This window comes from Miniopterus schreibersii, assembly GCF_964146895.1.
Source record: "Miniopterus schreibersii genome assembly, chromosome: 16".
Classification (NCBI taxonomy): domain Eukaryota; kingdom Metazoa; phylum Chordata; class Mammalia; order Chiroptera; family Miniopteridae; genus Miniopterus; species Miniopterus schreibersii.
The window spans coordinates 9,813,521-9,830,824 of NC_138116.1; the positions used below are offsets into that span (position 1 = coordinate 9,813,521).

Sequence of the window (17,304 nt, forward strand, 5' to 3'; positions counted from 1 at the left end):
TCCACATTCCTAGTCCTTCGTCTGGGCCATTAAGTGATCAGTGAGTGAGCAGGGGAGGTAATTAAAAAGAAATCTTATCTCCTAGTTGTAGTAAATTTAATCTCAAACCTTAACACTGTCAATATTTCTTAGAGGAAGGCACACAGAAGTCCACTATCATGCTACAGGAAAGTTGTTCAAGTAGCAGCAGAGGAGGAACTAGAAAATCTGACTCTAGACTGTAGATTGGACCAACTTTAGTATGGCATCAAATGATAAAAAATATAAAACAAAAGTCAAACAGTAAATTAGAGTTGGGAACTCTATTTGCATTACTGTTTGTCCTCAGGACAATGTCTAGAAAAATGGACACTTTCTTTTCTTGCTATTTTGAAGGACATTTTATCAAAACTTATCCAGAGCAATAGGAATGGGAATCTGAGCTAAGAGAGTCATATACAGAGAATGCTCTCTCTAGATCAAATCTCTTACTCTCAAAATATGCGCTTGGGGAATTATTCTTGCTACAGCTCTAGGACATGGTAGAGGTTTAGTAAAACTCATCACTAAAGGAACAAGGACCTAGAACTTTTTCAGTTTAAGTACTCTCTAAGGGAAATAATTTATGTTCCAAAAGCAAACACATACCTGTAAACTGGTCCTAACTGTTACAATTAGTTTGAGCCAGGAAGGAAATTTTCCAATCATTTTACTCAGAAATGATACAATTGTATCCCCATAATCCGGTTTGTGAAATTCTGCTTCATTTAATCCATCAATTAAGATGATGAAATCTTCATCTGGAATTTTTCTCTCTGAGGCAGAAAGAAACAAATTACTTAATAATTACCAAGTGGATAAGTGAGTTCTTTTTGGGTCTTTAATTACTTATCTGTTTGGAAAAAAAATATTAGAAAGGGTCCTTCATTTGTTTACTAAGTACTCAGGGTACATAATTTATTATAAAGACATAGAATAATTCATTTAGTGAATTCATTTTGTTTTCATCAAGTGTGAAAGCTTTTGTCACATATGTCTAAAATGTATGTATCATCATTATAATTTCCCCCATGTTATCAGATGTGAGACAGTCTGAGCATTGCATTTATGAGAATCTGCACATGGTAATTCATTTTTCTCTTATACTTGAAAAAGCTGAAAAGAATGTGTTGATATTTTTTCTGATGGTTTCATTAAAGAGAACAGAATCACATGTTCCTTTGGGAATTAAAAAAAAAAGGTTTAATTTCAAGTCCAAAGCAGTATGCAGGACTAAATATGAATGCGCAGTGTGAAGGGATGGGGGAACAAAGAAAAGGAATCCCAACCAAGAGACAGATTTTAACTAGGCAGGTTGGATCACAAGCTCTTACAGAACTAGTAGTTCCTAGACTATCCCTAAAACAGCTTTAGTGGGACTAGACCCTTGCATCATCTTCCCAGGGGAGGAGAAGTCACATGAAGTCTGCCATGTTTGTGTCCAGTTCCCTCCTGAACTCTATTCTATCCTAAATTAACAAAATCAGTTTATCTTTAGGGCTAGGCTGTAGAAGGTTTGGCAAGATTGCAGGCTTCTACTCTCATTAAATGCTTACTGATTTTTAAACTACATTGAACAATTAAGAGATTAAAAAATCCCCAGGTTGAAGGAACATTTTAGCACAAATGAGTTGAGTAGTAAGTAAACGTTACCAGCTAGCAGGACCTTACAGATTCCAAAGGGAGGAAGGCAGGGGGAAGGGAGAAGTCATTTTATGCCTGAAGTGGGAAACAGGTTCTATCTGAGGAGGAAAGAGATGAAGCTGGGGATAAAAGGAAAGCTCTATGAACTTGTGTACAAGAGTGTCTCTGTTAGCCTTTAAAGAGTCAAGACCAACTGAAAGTCTACATATTTTGGTTTTACATTTTGCATGATTAATACGACTTTATATTTCCCCCCTAAAGTATAAGCTTTACATAAAGGAATTTAATTTCAATATCCTAAGCTCTGTAAGGCAGTTTTCAAGTTATAAAGAGTTTTTGCCTGGTTATCACCTGGTAACTTTTTAGGAAGAGACATGAACTAAGATTCCAGCTCTCACTATTAACAGTGATTACCCTATATGAGACAGCATTCTATGTGAGACAGCATTCTGTATGAAACAGCATTCTGTATGAGGGAGTGCTGAGAAAGCACATTATTCCTTTCATGAGTCCAAAGAATTAAGGCAGAGAAAGGAGTTGCTTGGCACTAATTGGGATTTACCAGCACAACTGGGGGCTCTTATGTTCTTGATTTTGAGGACCCTGGAGCTCTTAAGTGTAACTGTGTCTTTAATTTCCACAGAGGAATTTTCTCCTTGCATTCTGCTGGGCAGATATACTAGACCTATTCCTTGTTTCTGACCACCATCACCTGGCCCCCACCCAGTGGTGGATGGGAGCCATCCTGACTGGTTCAGGAGAACCCACTGCAATACTTTTAAGAGCTGGTAGCCTAAAACTGGCAAGGTGGGAATATTTATTTACACAATGGAAACTGACAAATGTTATAAACCCTCCTCCTGCAGCTGGTTGTTAAAAATTTACCACCACACCACTGTCTCTACCACTTCAATTATACTTCCTTTAACTTCACCCAGGCTCCTTCATAAGAAAGCCATGATTTTCAAGTGAGAAAAGGGCTGACAATAATGCACCTGTTGAGATTTTCTTTGGGAAAACATTTCAAACACATTCTCAAACACAAAGATCAAGAACATGCTCTAAATTGTGACCTAGATGTTTTAATGAACAAAACAACTCGGTGGCTAGTAAGATTAAATTAAATTTTTATTTGCATAAATTCCCAGTAGATTGTATTACTCCATCCCAGGGGTAAAGTAGATAATATATCATTTAAAAAATAAATAAATAAGGGCCCCACTTAAGGTAATTATATTGTTCTAAATCTTGGCTTTTTTCTTTTTTTGAGATACTCAGAAGTCACTTATTAATACAGGTGCTATGAGGTGTCAAAAATACTTCATCTGTTAAAAAAATAAGTATGGCATGTTTATCTAAAAATACATTTTTTAGGATTCAGATGAATAAAGGCAAAGAATTTCTAAATGGTACTAATGGTGCAAAACACTGAGAACTATTCCTAAATTTCATTTTTCTTTGCTAGATGATGAAGTCTTTCAATAGTCAACTTAAAAGGTAAGACTCCGAGGATCTTTAGACTGTGCCTTTCAAATGCAATCAGCTTTATAAGAATGGTCCTATACGTTCATTTTCAAACCTTTGTGGGTTATTAGAAGAGTTTACAGACAAATTAAAAAAAATTGCTACTTACATATTTAAATGTAAGAATATTTGAAGTACAACTACTATCTACTATCACCATTATTTCATAGAATAAAAAATATTTTAATATTAAAGAAGTAGGAGAGACATAACCTATCTAAACATCACATACATGCATATGAAAAACTACATCTATATTTACAGGATTTTAAAAAATTGAATCTATTGGGGTGACATTGGTCCATAAAATGAATCAGGTTTCAAGTAGGCTATTTCTATTTCCTTATTTTGCCATGGACTAATGAAAACCTTAAATGGACTGGCTCTTAGGAGCCACTGTTCTAGCTGATAAGTCTTTGTAAAGGTGTCCTAAATGCTTTAATCCTTGTTTTTAATCCCTTGTGTGTGTATGTGTGTGTGTGTGTGTGTATATATATATATATACACACACACACACATTTGCCAGAGATTCCCCACTGCCCTCTTACATGTATACAACAAATACTTGAACTGTCTTCCTTACCAGTCCCATCGTAAGACTCTACTTAGGTACCTGAGAGAAGTAAGAATTATAGAAACAGCATGAGAAGAGATGGTAGCAAGTACCAAAGTCAGAACTGAATCCCAGTTCACGAGATTTTATTATTGGTATATTGCACAGAAATTATCAAAAGTGAAAAGGTGGCTCATATCAGACAACATTTTTGTTCAGAAAAGCTGCACATTACATGTGAATTATCTTCCTTTTGTGGTAATAACAAATTAGTATGACCTTTCATTTCACATTGGTAGCTGAGAAACTTCAATGTACAGAAAATACTTAAACATATTTGTGAAGAAATTTCAAGATTTAAAAAAGTCTAGGGTATGGTAAAGCTAATAGGTAGTAGAGATACAGACAGATAATCAGAATTGAGAAGAGAAACTTTAGTATTTGAGCAACCAGCATGAAGGCTGAAATAACTGAAGATGGCAACCAAGAGAATGGAAATTATAATCACTTGTTCTTTCTTCTGAGTATCTCCAAAAGCCTCGGGAAAGGTAAATAAGTCTCCCAGGAATAAACAGAATTGCTCAGGAATCTCATGCTTACTCAAATCTTTTTCTTTGCCTTCCAGAATTGACAAAACATTGTTAAGGGGATGGGGCAGAAATGGATCAAGGAGGCAGCGGCTGCCCCTAGGCCATAGCGGACACCAGAGATGCCAAGGAAAAGAGGATGAGAGGGGGAAGGGTCCCATTTCATTTTTCCTCCCACTTAAAAACATACCTTTATACCCTTTAGTGGACAATTAAGTGATTTTTAGTATATACAATGAGTTGTGTAAACATGGATGCTATTTCCTTTTACCTGAACTGGAGAGTAATAAAAAGCAGCAAGCATAAAGGCTGGAGGTTTCTAACAGTGCAAACTCCACAACACTGAGCTGGAGCCATGACATTACTGATTAATTTGAACTTCACAGAAAGGACTAGAAGCTCTACTATCATTAGTACAAGAAAACTGCGTCATATTTAGAAATGATATAATCAGAATTTTTATAAAGTAGCACTTCCTATAGGAATTTTTATTTTTGAAGTAAAATCTTTTATCTGTTAACTGTATCCTGTAGGACATCAGCTATGGGAAATTTGGTTTTGGCAATGTGATAAAAAAGTCATTTCTATAACATGCTGCAGGTGAACTTGGGCTCCAAAGCTTCCACCTTTCACCTTCTTTGCACTTCATCTGTACCTTTGTGGAGATTCTCCAGGGGCTCCAGGACTCCCCTCCGGAAAGAGGCCATGGGGTCTTGAACACAGGAACGAAGGCTCAGCATGCTCTGTAGGTGAGGCTCCCGAAGAAGCTGCTCCCTATAGGCCGCCAGCTGAGGGGAGCGGCAGAGCAGGGCAGCAACATTGTGAACAAATTCTGGCACCAGGCAGGTGTAGGCATTATCTGCTTGGCAATAGTGATAGGCAACCACCTACAAAAGAAAGATGAGAATGCAGACAGGTTTATCAGTCACAAGAGCAATATCCAGAGTTATTATATTCTCGAACATGGTCTTCTGTCTCTCCATTCCTCAACTTTTTCAAGTAAGAATAAAAGTTGCTAACTCAGAAACTGTCTGATTTATCTAAGATCAGAAATTTGATAACATACTTTTACTATGTACATATGATATCATAATTATCTATCAATTAGTACTTATAAATACAAATGAGTTTTCCCTCTGGATTATAAGAAATAGGAAGCAAGCCTGAGAATAAATATTTACATTAATCTCTCTAAAATTTATTCAGCATGAAGCAGTATAGGAAAAATTCTGATTTTATAACAAAGTATTAAAAATAAGATATTCAGAGAAAAAACATATATTAGTCTTATCAAACATATTTGTTTATAAGTCATCATTTTTAAAATTACAGTTATGCCATAAACAGCCTTATAAAAATAAAATAATTCAGATTTAAGAATTATCATTAAATATTTTCTGAGCACTTCGAGACAAGAGAATCAAAATGAGTTAACAGGAAGAAGGAAAGGAGTGAGATTTTTGTTAGATGAAGGTCTTAAATTCAAAGAATTTAGGAAATGTATGAGTCTTAATATCACCTAGGGTCTGGGCTGTCTGGCTGGAACCTGGAGTTTTAAGGACTGGATTTTTTTGTTTGAATTTGCAGAGCTTATTCTTTGCCTCAAGGGCAAGTGCAGAGAGTGGTTTTAATCCAGATTATTCTGTTACAAAAGTAATAAGATTGTGTAGATAACATGAAGTTGGCAGGGGAAATGCAGCTTGAGTGTGTGGAAGGCGCATGGCATGGCGTTCAGCACATAGTATGTGCACAGCTGCCTCCATCATCATCACCTTCCTCCTTCTCTCCATCACCATCACTGTCATCATCAAGGTTCTATATAGTCTCTTTTTCAGCCACTGGTTTTGTGCCTATAGGCATTTGAAATTTGTCCCAAGAGCACTCACAGATACATTATTGGGACTCTAGCTCTTCAACCATCTCTCAAAGAACAAGAATCATCCATTAAAGTGTCCTGCTTTGAACACACTCCTAATCTGTAGGTATGGTCATCCTAGCTCTTTAACAAATGCTGGAAATGTCACCTTAATACCTGAAATACCTCTCATTAAGCATAAAAAAAATTGAACAATACAGAAAATGTTACCACACATACAAAACTGCTGATAGGAATTGCTTGTGAGTGAAGCAATGATACCTGATCACAATATGGAATTGGAAATGAGAAATTATACTAAAAAAACCTCTACTCTTTTCTTCAGGTAGAGTGGTCATTGCTGAAGTAAGGAACCCAAAGAGAAAACTTGGCAGCAATTAATTTGTCCTCTCAATGAACCATGAATGTCAGTGGTTATGTCCACATGGATACAAATCTCCACTTTATAAAAAGCAAACAGCAAACCTCTGAATCAATATGAACACTCACCATATTTTACTTCAATTGACTCTACAGCTCAAGGCAAAACACAGCTGAGCAAATCAGCTGTTAACTTACCCTTTACCTAAAGTAATGGGATAAATTTGAAGATAAAAATTCTGAAATTTAGGAAGCGGGTTCTTTTCCTGCTATAATTAAAAACCATCTGCACTCTTAGCTGAATGAGGTTTTATCAAACAAAGGTTAAATAACATTGCTAAAGGTGCCCCTTCTATGTCTACCTCTCTTTTAATTTTAAATATTTCTTTGGCATTCCAAATATAAAGTCTTGATTCTTTTGCAGAATTCAGGCAGAAAGGTAATTCAACATCTTCATAAAATTTGCACTGTGTTTCAAATTAGGTTATTTACTAGACATTTCAAAACAGTTACGTAGTATGTATAGGTACATACAATCTGTCAAAAACATTTAGTACTTCCTGCAAATTATCTATTAACATTATCTACAACTTTCCTTACGTATACAAATAGGAAACAAATCTGGGAATGTAGTTCTTTTCTTCAGTCTGTCATTGTATCAGTGTTCGGTGATGGATGTAAGGTAACTCCCTACAGCTTTGAGGAAGTCACCATGGCCACCCATACTCGGTGACTATTATTCCAACTTACTGGAAATGGTTCGGAATTAGTTCACCCTCAATAAAGCAAGTAGGTAAATCCTTTCTCCTTGGTGAATTTTTGTTTCTCACAATGACCTGTTGAAATTTCATTTTCAGTTATGTCTTTTATATATTATTAACTTTTCCACCTTAAGTTTTTCTTATGTTAAATCCCTAAACTTTAAATTTTTTTAAAGTATAGTTGGTATGCAATATCATATTACTTATTAAAACAATTCTATCAAAAATATATCAGATCTGACCAAAATCGCATGAATTTTTTTAAGACAGTGAGTGAATTTTAGATTACTTCTGTAAGGGCAGAAAGACAAGGGGAGGTTTGTAGGATATATAGACAAAAGAAAAGACTGGAGGTCAGTATAGCCTTGGGTTTACGTAAAGAGCTTCTGACTTAACACTGTACACAAGAAATTATAAAACTAAGTGCAATCCTCATTAAAGGCCCTAATCAAATGACTGAGTGGCAGCAAACCTGTCAGGCTTGTGTTAAAAGTCAAAGGCCTTCACTCTCCAAAGACCATTTCCTATTTCAAATAAATAATCTGTGATAGGATTAAGCTAATATCCCATCAAGAAAAGTCATCTTTGAACATCTGGAATTTATTTGGACAAAAATTTAATTTACACATAATGACTGGCATTTATATCAGTTAATTTCTAATGTTGCAATTGCGCTTTCTTCAGGTCAGCTCTCATATATATGTATTTTAAATGTGTTCTTAATTGATTTCAGAGAGAGAAAGGGTGAGAAAGAGAAACATTGATTGGTTGCCTCTTGTACAGCCCAACCAGGGACCAAACCCGCAATCAGGTATGTGACCTGACTGGGAATTGAACCCATGACGTCTCAGTGTACTGGACAATGCTCCAATCAACTGAGCCACACCAGCCAGGGCAAGAAGCCCCCAACTTTTTAAAAGCAGTTTCTTGCTTTCTGGAACCACAAGATGTTCCAGGCTCATCTTATATTTACCACCCTGCCCCAGATCTGGCATCATTTACTTCTCCAGAGCCCAAGTTTATTTTATTGACAAATGATGTTTAGAAAACAAGATCTGAGCAGTAGGTGTGCTCATTGCAATTGAAGTGTCATAGCTTTTGGGCCCTCTTAGTGGACAGAGGTATATATGAAGAATTAGCAATAAGAAGAGCACCATATTATTTAACGGCAATATTGGAAGTTCAAGACAATGGAATAATGCCTTCAAAATTCTGAGGGAAAAGAATTTTTAACCTAGAATTATATACTATGTCAAATAAATAATAAAGTATGAGAATGAAACAAAGATGCTTTTAGAAACATTGTTTCAACAAACTTACCTCCCTGCATTCTTTCTTAGGAAACTACTGGAAGATGTGCTCCACCAAAATGAGAAATAAAAATCAAGAAAGATGATGACATGGGATCAAACACAGGACGAGGTCATGAGAATTTCAAGGATAACAACTAGGTGGTAAGCCCTGAGAGCACCATGGGTTCAGACTGAGCTCCATGGAGCGCTCTGGGAAGGCTGTCTCCAGGGCAAAAATGTAACTTATGTGGAAAACTGTATTGAGAGGTATTTTACAATGCTACTAAGGGTTATAGAGTGACTCAGCCTTAGGTCTGAAGAAAAATAAGCAAATTTTATTTTATTTTATTTATTAATAAATAAATAAATCTTTATTGATTTCAGGGAAAGGAAGGGAGAGCGAGAGAGATAGAAACATCAATGATGAGAGTCAGTGATCAGCTGCCTCCTGCATGCCCCCTGCGGAGGACTGAGCCCACAACACGGGCATATGCCCTGACCGGGAATTGAACCGAGATCTCCTGGATCCTAGGTTGATGCTCAACTGCTGAGCCACGCCCAGCTGGGCAAAAATAAGCAAATTTTAAAATGAGGCATTTCATAAGCCCAGGCAAGACAAAATTGCTCAAGAGGGAAACTGTTATTCTTAGCTCCACAGTGAACCATATTTGTATTGCATAAATACTGGAAATACTGTAACATGGATTCAGACAAAAATCATTATATAACTGTACTGAGATGAGGGAGGGAAGAAGATAAAAGAGCTAAAATCATCCATAAGAAGCAATATATAATGTGTAAAACTGCTAAAAAAAGTTACAGCAGTATATGAATAGTAATTAGAAATATGAAGGTAAAGATCAGAGAAACTGCCCTAAGAGTAGAAAGTGGCTGCCTTTGGAAAGAGGTGGGTTGAAGGGTGGAAGAGAATTGTAGGTTTTTATTCTGTTTTTGAGTATTTTTGATTTTCTAAACTATGTGTATGCATTACTTTGATAAAAAACAGAAATCTAGCCAGGCTGGCATGGCTCAGCTGTTGAGCATTGACCTATGATCCAGATCTTGGTTTGATTCCCAGTCAGGGCACCTGCCCAGGGTTTCGGGCTCAATCCCCAGTGAGGGGCCTGCAGGACGCAGGCAGTCAATGACTCTCCTATCATTGATGTTTCTATCTCTCTTACCCTCTCCCTACCTCTCCCTGAAGTCAATAAAAATATATTTTAAGAATATAGAGAAATCTAAAACCCAAACATAAACTTCCTTATCTATCCATTCCTTTCCAACTCTAAGGTTTCTGGTTCCATAATAATAAAGTATTCTAGGAACAGCAAAGAAAAAAACTTTTCTCCATGTTCTCATGGTATACCTGTACATATTTTTGTTCACTTTGTCTAGGGTCTCCCTACCTTTGCCCCCTTGATGTTAAAATGAAACTAACATGTCCCAAACCTGAAAATCCTATTGTACCTGTGAGGCTAGTCTCCGCATAGCCTCCTCCTGCCGTCTGCGCATTTCTGGAGTTCCTGGGCAGCTTCCACTGGTGATGGATGAGTGGGCTGAAGGTGGCTGTGTGAGTGGCAGCTCTCTGTTGGCATCCACATCTGGATTAAAAAGATGAGATGTTTGCATCAGAAAATCATAAAACTCTGAACTAAAGGAAGATTGGTTAAATTCCATCTGTTCTATGATCCAGCGATTCTACTCCTATGTAGGTACCCAAGAGAAATAAAAACATATGTCCACTCAAAAACTTGTATACAAATACTAATAAGAGCTAAAAAGTGGAAACAATCTAAATGTCCATCAACTGAAGAATGCTTAAAATGTGGAGTATCCACACAATGGATACTTGACAATAAAAACAAACGAGATACTGATCTATGCTACAATATGGATAACCCTTGAAAATATTACACTCACTCAGAGAAGCCAGTTACAAAAGGCCATATGTTGTATAATTTTATTTATATGAAATGCCCAGAAAACAGAATCTATAGGGACAAAAAGTAAATTAGTGGTTACCAGGGGGTGGTGGTAGGAAGTTAAGGGGAGAATGGAGATTGACTACTAAAGGGCATAGGATTTCTTTCAGGGGGGATGTAAATGTCCTAATATTAGATTATGGTAACTGCTGTACAATTCTGTGAATGAGTATACTACAAAACACTGAGCTGAACAATTTAAATGGGTGAATTGTATGGTGTGTGAATTATAGCTTAATAGAGCTGTTTTTTAAATAATTCCGTTTGTTCATGTAATTTAGAAAATGTCTTACCTACTATTAGAAACTACAGAACATATTTATGAATACAGATCATACTTTAAAAATGGGTATCAAAATAAGTAGACTGTTAATTGATGGTCAATAGGTATTGAAAAGGAGAAGGAATTGGGGAAGATAGTCCTCATTCAAGTCCCTACCAGTAGGACTAACTGAGCTGTTTTCCCTTCAACTGGTAAATTCCCTTGTCACTGGATACAGTTCTGAATAATTGTAGGAGGGTAGCTGTGGGAGATGCCAGTGAAAAAAGCTTGAGGAAAGTGTTAGCTGAGGTCAAGTTCAGTGACTGTCACTCTATTATTTCTGTTGTTCACTCCCTCTCCTCACCCCATTCCCCTTTATCTGATATTTGATTTTGTGGGTAATTATTATATTAATACCTTCTGCCTTCTAGCCCTTTCCTTTTAAATATGCCTTCTTTTCTGTCTGAGTGTCTTTCCTCTCTGTTTCCTCCGAACAGTATTCAGAGAACAGTAGAAATAAAAGTTAGTAAGCCATGTGCGCAGCAAACTGGCAAAACAGACTTCTGAAAGGAGCAGAGTAGGGAGGGTAGTGATTACTTATTGAACAGCTGTTTGGGGGCTTGGCAACTGTTGGCAAATGTCAAATCCAAATAATAACTACACTGAGACTTTTAGTGACAGGAAAATATAGACTTGTATTAGAGCTTCCCTAACTACTGTACCAGTATACTTGTTAGTTAATACAATGCCCAAATTACACAACAAGTCTATTTTCACAAAATGTTTTGCTCTTTGTGTGTATGTGTTGGGAGGGTGATGATGGTGGTGGGGGAGACTGATGGGGGAGTCAGGTTTGGAAAGGGGTGTAGGCGGAAAGCTGGATGACAGGCTAGTGTCTCCCTTGACAGCTTTTCTGTACCTTTGCAGGGAAATGACAAGGAGGGGGCGGGCTGGGGGCTGAGTGTCTGTGGGGGAAGGCAGAGCCAGGCGATGCAGTACTGCAGGCTAAACTGCTCAAGTCTTCTACAGCAGTGCTGCTCAGTGCGGAGGAGGCAGGGCCAGAAGAACGACAAATGATGCAGAGATGGGAGGTGGGGGCTCCAATAATTTTCCACTTGTTCTCATTACAACTACATCACTGGTATCACAGACTGAGGGTTAGGAGAGCTGGTGGGATTTCAAATAAACTTATCCAAACTTAATGTAAATTAAACTCTGTAAAAAATGAAGCCAACTCTCTACACAGACATCATTCTTATTTTGCTACTGCCAGCAACATTTCAGTGCCAGCTTATACAGTAACAGGTTAAGGCTGAAAAACAGCTTGTACTTTATCAGTCACTTATTCTTGACTCTTCTTAAGGACTAGGTTCAGTTAAGATGGAAGAGGTAGAATGTAGCTTGGACATCAAGAGATTACAACAAAAATTATTCTGTTCAAGGCAACTGCTGGATCTGGATAATTCTGATAAATATATAACCACATATTCTAATCTCCTTTGACATCTTTTCAAATTTTGAAACTTAACTATCAGGCCAAATCTACAGTCTCAACATATGGACATTTATCTCAGGAACGGGAGTGTCCAGTTAATTTTAGGTTTCTCTGGAGATAAAGGCAATGGATGTTGAGAATAACTTAATGAACCACCTTGAAAGAACCTCTGCTTTGTGGAGCACCTGGGCTGTTTTCTATTAACTCTTGCTCTCCCAGACTTGGGGGTTGGGGGGACTCCCAGGTACCTTTGCTTTCTGAGAAAGCAGCTCTTCTGGCCCTTGGCATTTATCCTCTGTCATGCATGATTCTAACCATTCTGTTATCTGCAACAGTGATAAACAGAGGAGTCAGAAAGACTATTAGCCATCTGCTTTTCTTCCTGACACACTCAAATAGTTAACCTCTTGGCTTACTCAGATAAGAAGTAGTTTGGTGTGATACTTAAGCACTCAAAGGAAAATACTGGAATAGGTCTGGAAAATTACCTTCAATTGTGAAGATATTCACAGAATCATAGAATTTTAGCACAGGAACAAATCTTAAAGATCACCTAGTCCCACTTTCTCATTTTACAAATGAGAAAACTGAGGTTTAGTGAATTAAAGTAAAATTGTCAAGGTTACAAAGTACTCAATTTGAGTGCTGGGACTCAGACCCTGGGTTCTTGACTCCCATGACACTATGCCATTCTACCTCAGAAAAGTTTCATGTAAAAACTAAGCATGGCATTGCTCTTAAGAAAATAATTCTTTCGTACCAATTCTTACCATACTCTGGTAAACAGGGACTCTTGATTAGTTTTCTTCCTACACATTAGTTCTTCTTCTACATGTTAGATATCCATAAATTTATATCCATAAATTTACCTAAGGCAATCTGCCTACTTAATGACGAGACTGCTAATTAATTTCAACAGGAAGCCAGGGTGTTTGGAGGGTGTTCAGTGAGTTCCTGTTGAGTTTCAGCGCTGTGTTAGACTTTGTAACGACTACAATCTCAAACAAACCATTTCTAGTGGTTGCTGTTTTGAAAATTTGTGATGAGCTAGACTGAGCTACACTAGCAGACCAATAGTTTCTTTCTTTCTTCCCCCACCCCCCTTATAACTAACAGAAACCAGGTAGACTGGTTCTATACATACAGTGTGTATAGGAAGAATGCCTATACATTTCCTTTTATCTCCTTTACTTATGTGAGTTCTACCAAAAAGGAGAGCAAAATGGGTAAGAGAATGGCCTCTGAAACCAGACTGCTTAGGCTTAAATTCTAGTTTCACGATTTACTGGCTATGAGACCTGGGAGTCTTGCTTAACCTCTCTGAGCCTCAGATCACTTATCTGTGAAATGAAGATGACAGGACCAGCCTCACTGAGTTAATAAGAGGATTGAATGAATTAAAATTTATTAAACTATTAGTCAGTACTTGGCATTAGGGACCAGATGAGTATTTTAAAAATAAACAAGATCCTGGTGGTGATCAGTAAGCTGTGCCTTGTCTGGGATGAAAGAAGCATGGATATATATCAGATCTTAGCATCTTCTCACAAGGAAGCAGGAGAAACTCTTCAAGGACACAACTACGTCCAAGCCTATGCACTGCAATGCTGACATCAATGGCAATGAAATAAAGGCCACAAACAGACTGTGGCTGGCATGTAACAAGGAGACATGGGCACAGGCTGAGTAAAGCTGACAGTGATGGATACAAATGGCTCTTATAGGCAATTGCTGTAGTCATTCTCCAAAGTACACAGTGGCCACACACCGAGTAGGGAAGAGTCAAATTTTTTTCTGAAAGTATTTTTATTTTTCAGTCTCTCTGAGGTGCTTGTTGGATATGTGGGGTGAATGTAAACAGAGTATCATATCTTTCCCTCAACTCTGAGTTAGTGGTCCTCATGTGCAAGTCAGGTTTTACGGATCAAAAAATAAAAGGATATGAGACAATATAAATATGTCAGGAAAAAAATCTCAGAGCAACAAAGCAGGGAGTTCTTTAAAAAGGAATACGTACGTTTGGGGGAGGCATGTGGGCTGTCTGAGGCGATCTGTCTCATCCGTGTTCCATGGCAGCTGAGGGCCACAAGTCTGGAGATGATGGCGGTTTTGCCAAACCCAATGTTTCCCACAATCACTACTCCTTGGTTCACGCTGGCATTTGAACTTTGAAGTTGAGCATCTATTTCATGGAAAACCCAGTCCCGGCCAACAAACACTGACTCTGTAGTGATGCTGGGCACTTCAAAGAGCAGAGGCTTCAAGGAAATATCTGGAGGTCTATAAGGTGCAAAGCGAACTAGAAGGAATAAGAAAACACAGAACTTAGGCAAAACCATCAACATTCAGAAAAATAAAGACAAAAAGCACTAACTTAAAAGTTACTGTATAGCATTCTGGCTTATTCAGAAAATAATAAAACACTGATTTTGGTTCTATGCAGATAAGCAATGGCAAGTGAGCTAGAGCCATTTGATATGCGTGTTGGCAGACACAAACGCTGTTGAAACAATAATAATTTATGGAATAGTCGGAAAGTCAGGGTAATATTCAAAACTATTAAACAATGGGGATGGCCTGGGCACCAGCAATCAGGATAGATGCACACGTAGTAAAGAAGTAGGGTCCTTAAGGCCTCCTTCTATGCTGGGGGATAACCTTCTAATTGTTGGGCTCTGGGGAGCTGCATAGTTAGCATTCCTGGGGGAGAGAACAGACTATGGTGGGGCATCCAGATGGCTGACAGCATCAGCTCTTTACCAACCAGTAAGGGCTATTTCAATATTTAACAATCAATATGGCCATATTAGTCATATAGAAAGCAAGGTAAAGTTTCTTTAAAAATACTAATGAAAACAGTGATTCCTTTAAGTTCATAATGATTATATATATATATATATATATATATATATATATATATACACACACACACACACACACACACACACACACACACACAGATTATATATATATAATCTAGTAGGTATATTAAGGGAAGCAAAGCCCCTAAACACTCTGATGATTTAAAAGGTCTTCAACATGTTAAGCAGTCAAGGAAGTAGAAACCAAACTTTCACCCAATGTCTTTGCATGTGTACTGATTGTATTCATGCCAATTTAAGAAAAGGTTTTTGGCTTATATACAACCTATCTTGGGGATGAATCTCTATTGCTTTTCTCAATATTTTTTTTTCTGTGCTTATATAGTTGTGGGATGTGCTAAGGGCCAAGCATGAGTTCTTTCAATAGTTCTCCAAAAATGTATAATAGATGTGATTTGTTTTCAGAGATCACCCTTCTAATTATATTGATGGTAAAAAGAAATTCTGCCTGACCTCTCTTATCTGGGTTAAATGCCCCCCTAACTATTCTGAGAATAGCTCTAAGATGTATCATTTTATCTGTCTGGAACCAGGTATTTTATTTCTGTATCTTTAACCTAGCACAGTGCTTTAACACATAGTAGGGTGCTCAATAAATGTATACTGAAGGAACCAATTAAAAATAAGGTATTAATACTTTCAACAATAAAGATAAATTAAAAAAAAAAAGGTATGATGCTCTAAACCCTTTTTATATTTTGGAGAATAAAGGCCAGGGGTGGGAAGGGGGTGAGAACAGGAGAAAAGGAAATCATAAAGTGGGGAATGAGATCTACTGCTTTTATTATTCTAGAACATACTTAACTCACTTATACATCATAAAATGAGATCTAGAGATGGCAGCTTACTTGAGAAAATACATAAGCATGCATATATATACACTCTCATTTAAAAATGCCTGAAATCTGATGGAATAACTAAGCATTTAAAAAAGGGTAACAATTCCAAAAATAGTGCAAATAATTAAATACATAGAGCCAAACTCTAATAATGGAAGCAAACAGTTTTCTATATGAGTTTAAAATGTCCCAAATTTTCACTTTTTAAAAAAGGGCTGTGGAGATACAGCTACATGGTCACTTATAATTTCCTAATTCACATCTCTCTGCCAAAACTTATCCTTTTAAAATCCATAACTAACTATAATTACAGAGTTCAATGAAAAATCAGACTTTAACTTCCTAAAAATATTCTTTTAAATTCTAATGTCCTGTTGTTAATAGAGTCTATTTTACTTTTCTTAAGCATTATTTTATGAGCTATAATTCACATACCATAAAATGCACCCTTTTCAAGTATGCAATTTAGAGGTTTTAGTATATTCTAGTCCTTGGCATCCAGAGATTTTTCTCTCTTTACATATTTGCCTATTCTGGACATTACACATAAAAGTTATCATATAATATGTGGCTTTTTGTGTCTGGCTTCTTTCACCTAGCATGACGTTTTTGAGTTCATTCATGTTGTAGCATGTATTAGTACTTCATTCATTTTTATTGCCAAATAATATTCTATTATATAGCTATATCACATTTTATTTGTCCATTTATCAGCTGAAGAACATGTGGGTTATTTCTACTTTTTGATGATTATGAATCATGCTACTATGAACATTCATGTACAAGTTTTTGTGTACATATGTTTTTAATTCTCTCGGGTATATGTCTAGGAGTGGTATTGCTGGGTCATATGGAAATTCTATATTTAACTTTTTGAGAAACTGCCAAACTGTTCTCTTTTACTTTTGCTATATTTTACAGAATACATATTCACTATAGAAAATCTGGGAATAGTAAACAAAATAATAATTGTATTCCCACTAGCCAGAGAGAAACACTATTCATATATATTCTGAGTTTTGTCTATACCACATACACTTATTTTAAAAACAAAATGGGATCATATGATAGATACTGTTTCATAATTTGCTTCTATCAATTAGTAATTCCAGAGTTCTGAAAAAGCTGATTCTGTCAGACTTGCCAGCTTCACGGTTGCTTCAGTGGAGGGACTGATTCTTGCAGTACCTTACTCCCCCCATTTTCCATGATGTCACTTGATAGAGGGG

General features: G+C 36.9%; 1 protein-coding gene across 11 annotated transcripts in view; it reads right to left on the bottom strand.

The window, feature by feature from the left end:
* Positions 1 to 17,304, bottom strand: part of TANC2 (tetratricopeptide repeat, ankyrin repeat and coiled-coil containing 2) — a 203,582-nt gene that overhangs the window by 62,329 nt on the left and 123,949 nt on the right. For all 11 annotated transcript variants that reach the window (XM_081162722.1, XM_081162731.1, XM_081162730.1 and 8 more), the window contains 4 exons: positions 14,372 to 14,653; positions 10,083 to 10,216; positions 4,982 to 5,213; positions 628 to 794 (listed from right to left, as the gene is read on the bottom strand). In XM_081162722.1, coding sequence (XP_081018848.1) covers positions 628 to 794; positions 4,982 to 5,213; positions 10,083 to 10,216; positions 14,372 to 14,653 — 815 coding nt within the window. The remainder of the gene's footprint in view (positions 1 to 627; positions 795 to 4,981; positions 5,214 to 10,082; positions 10,217 to 14,371; positions 14,654 to 17,304) is intronic.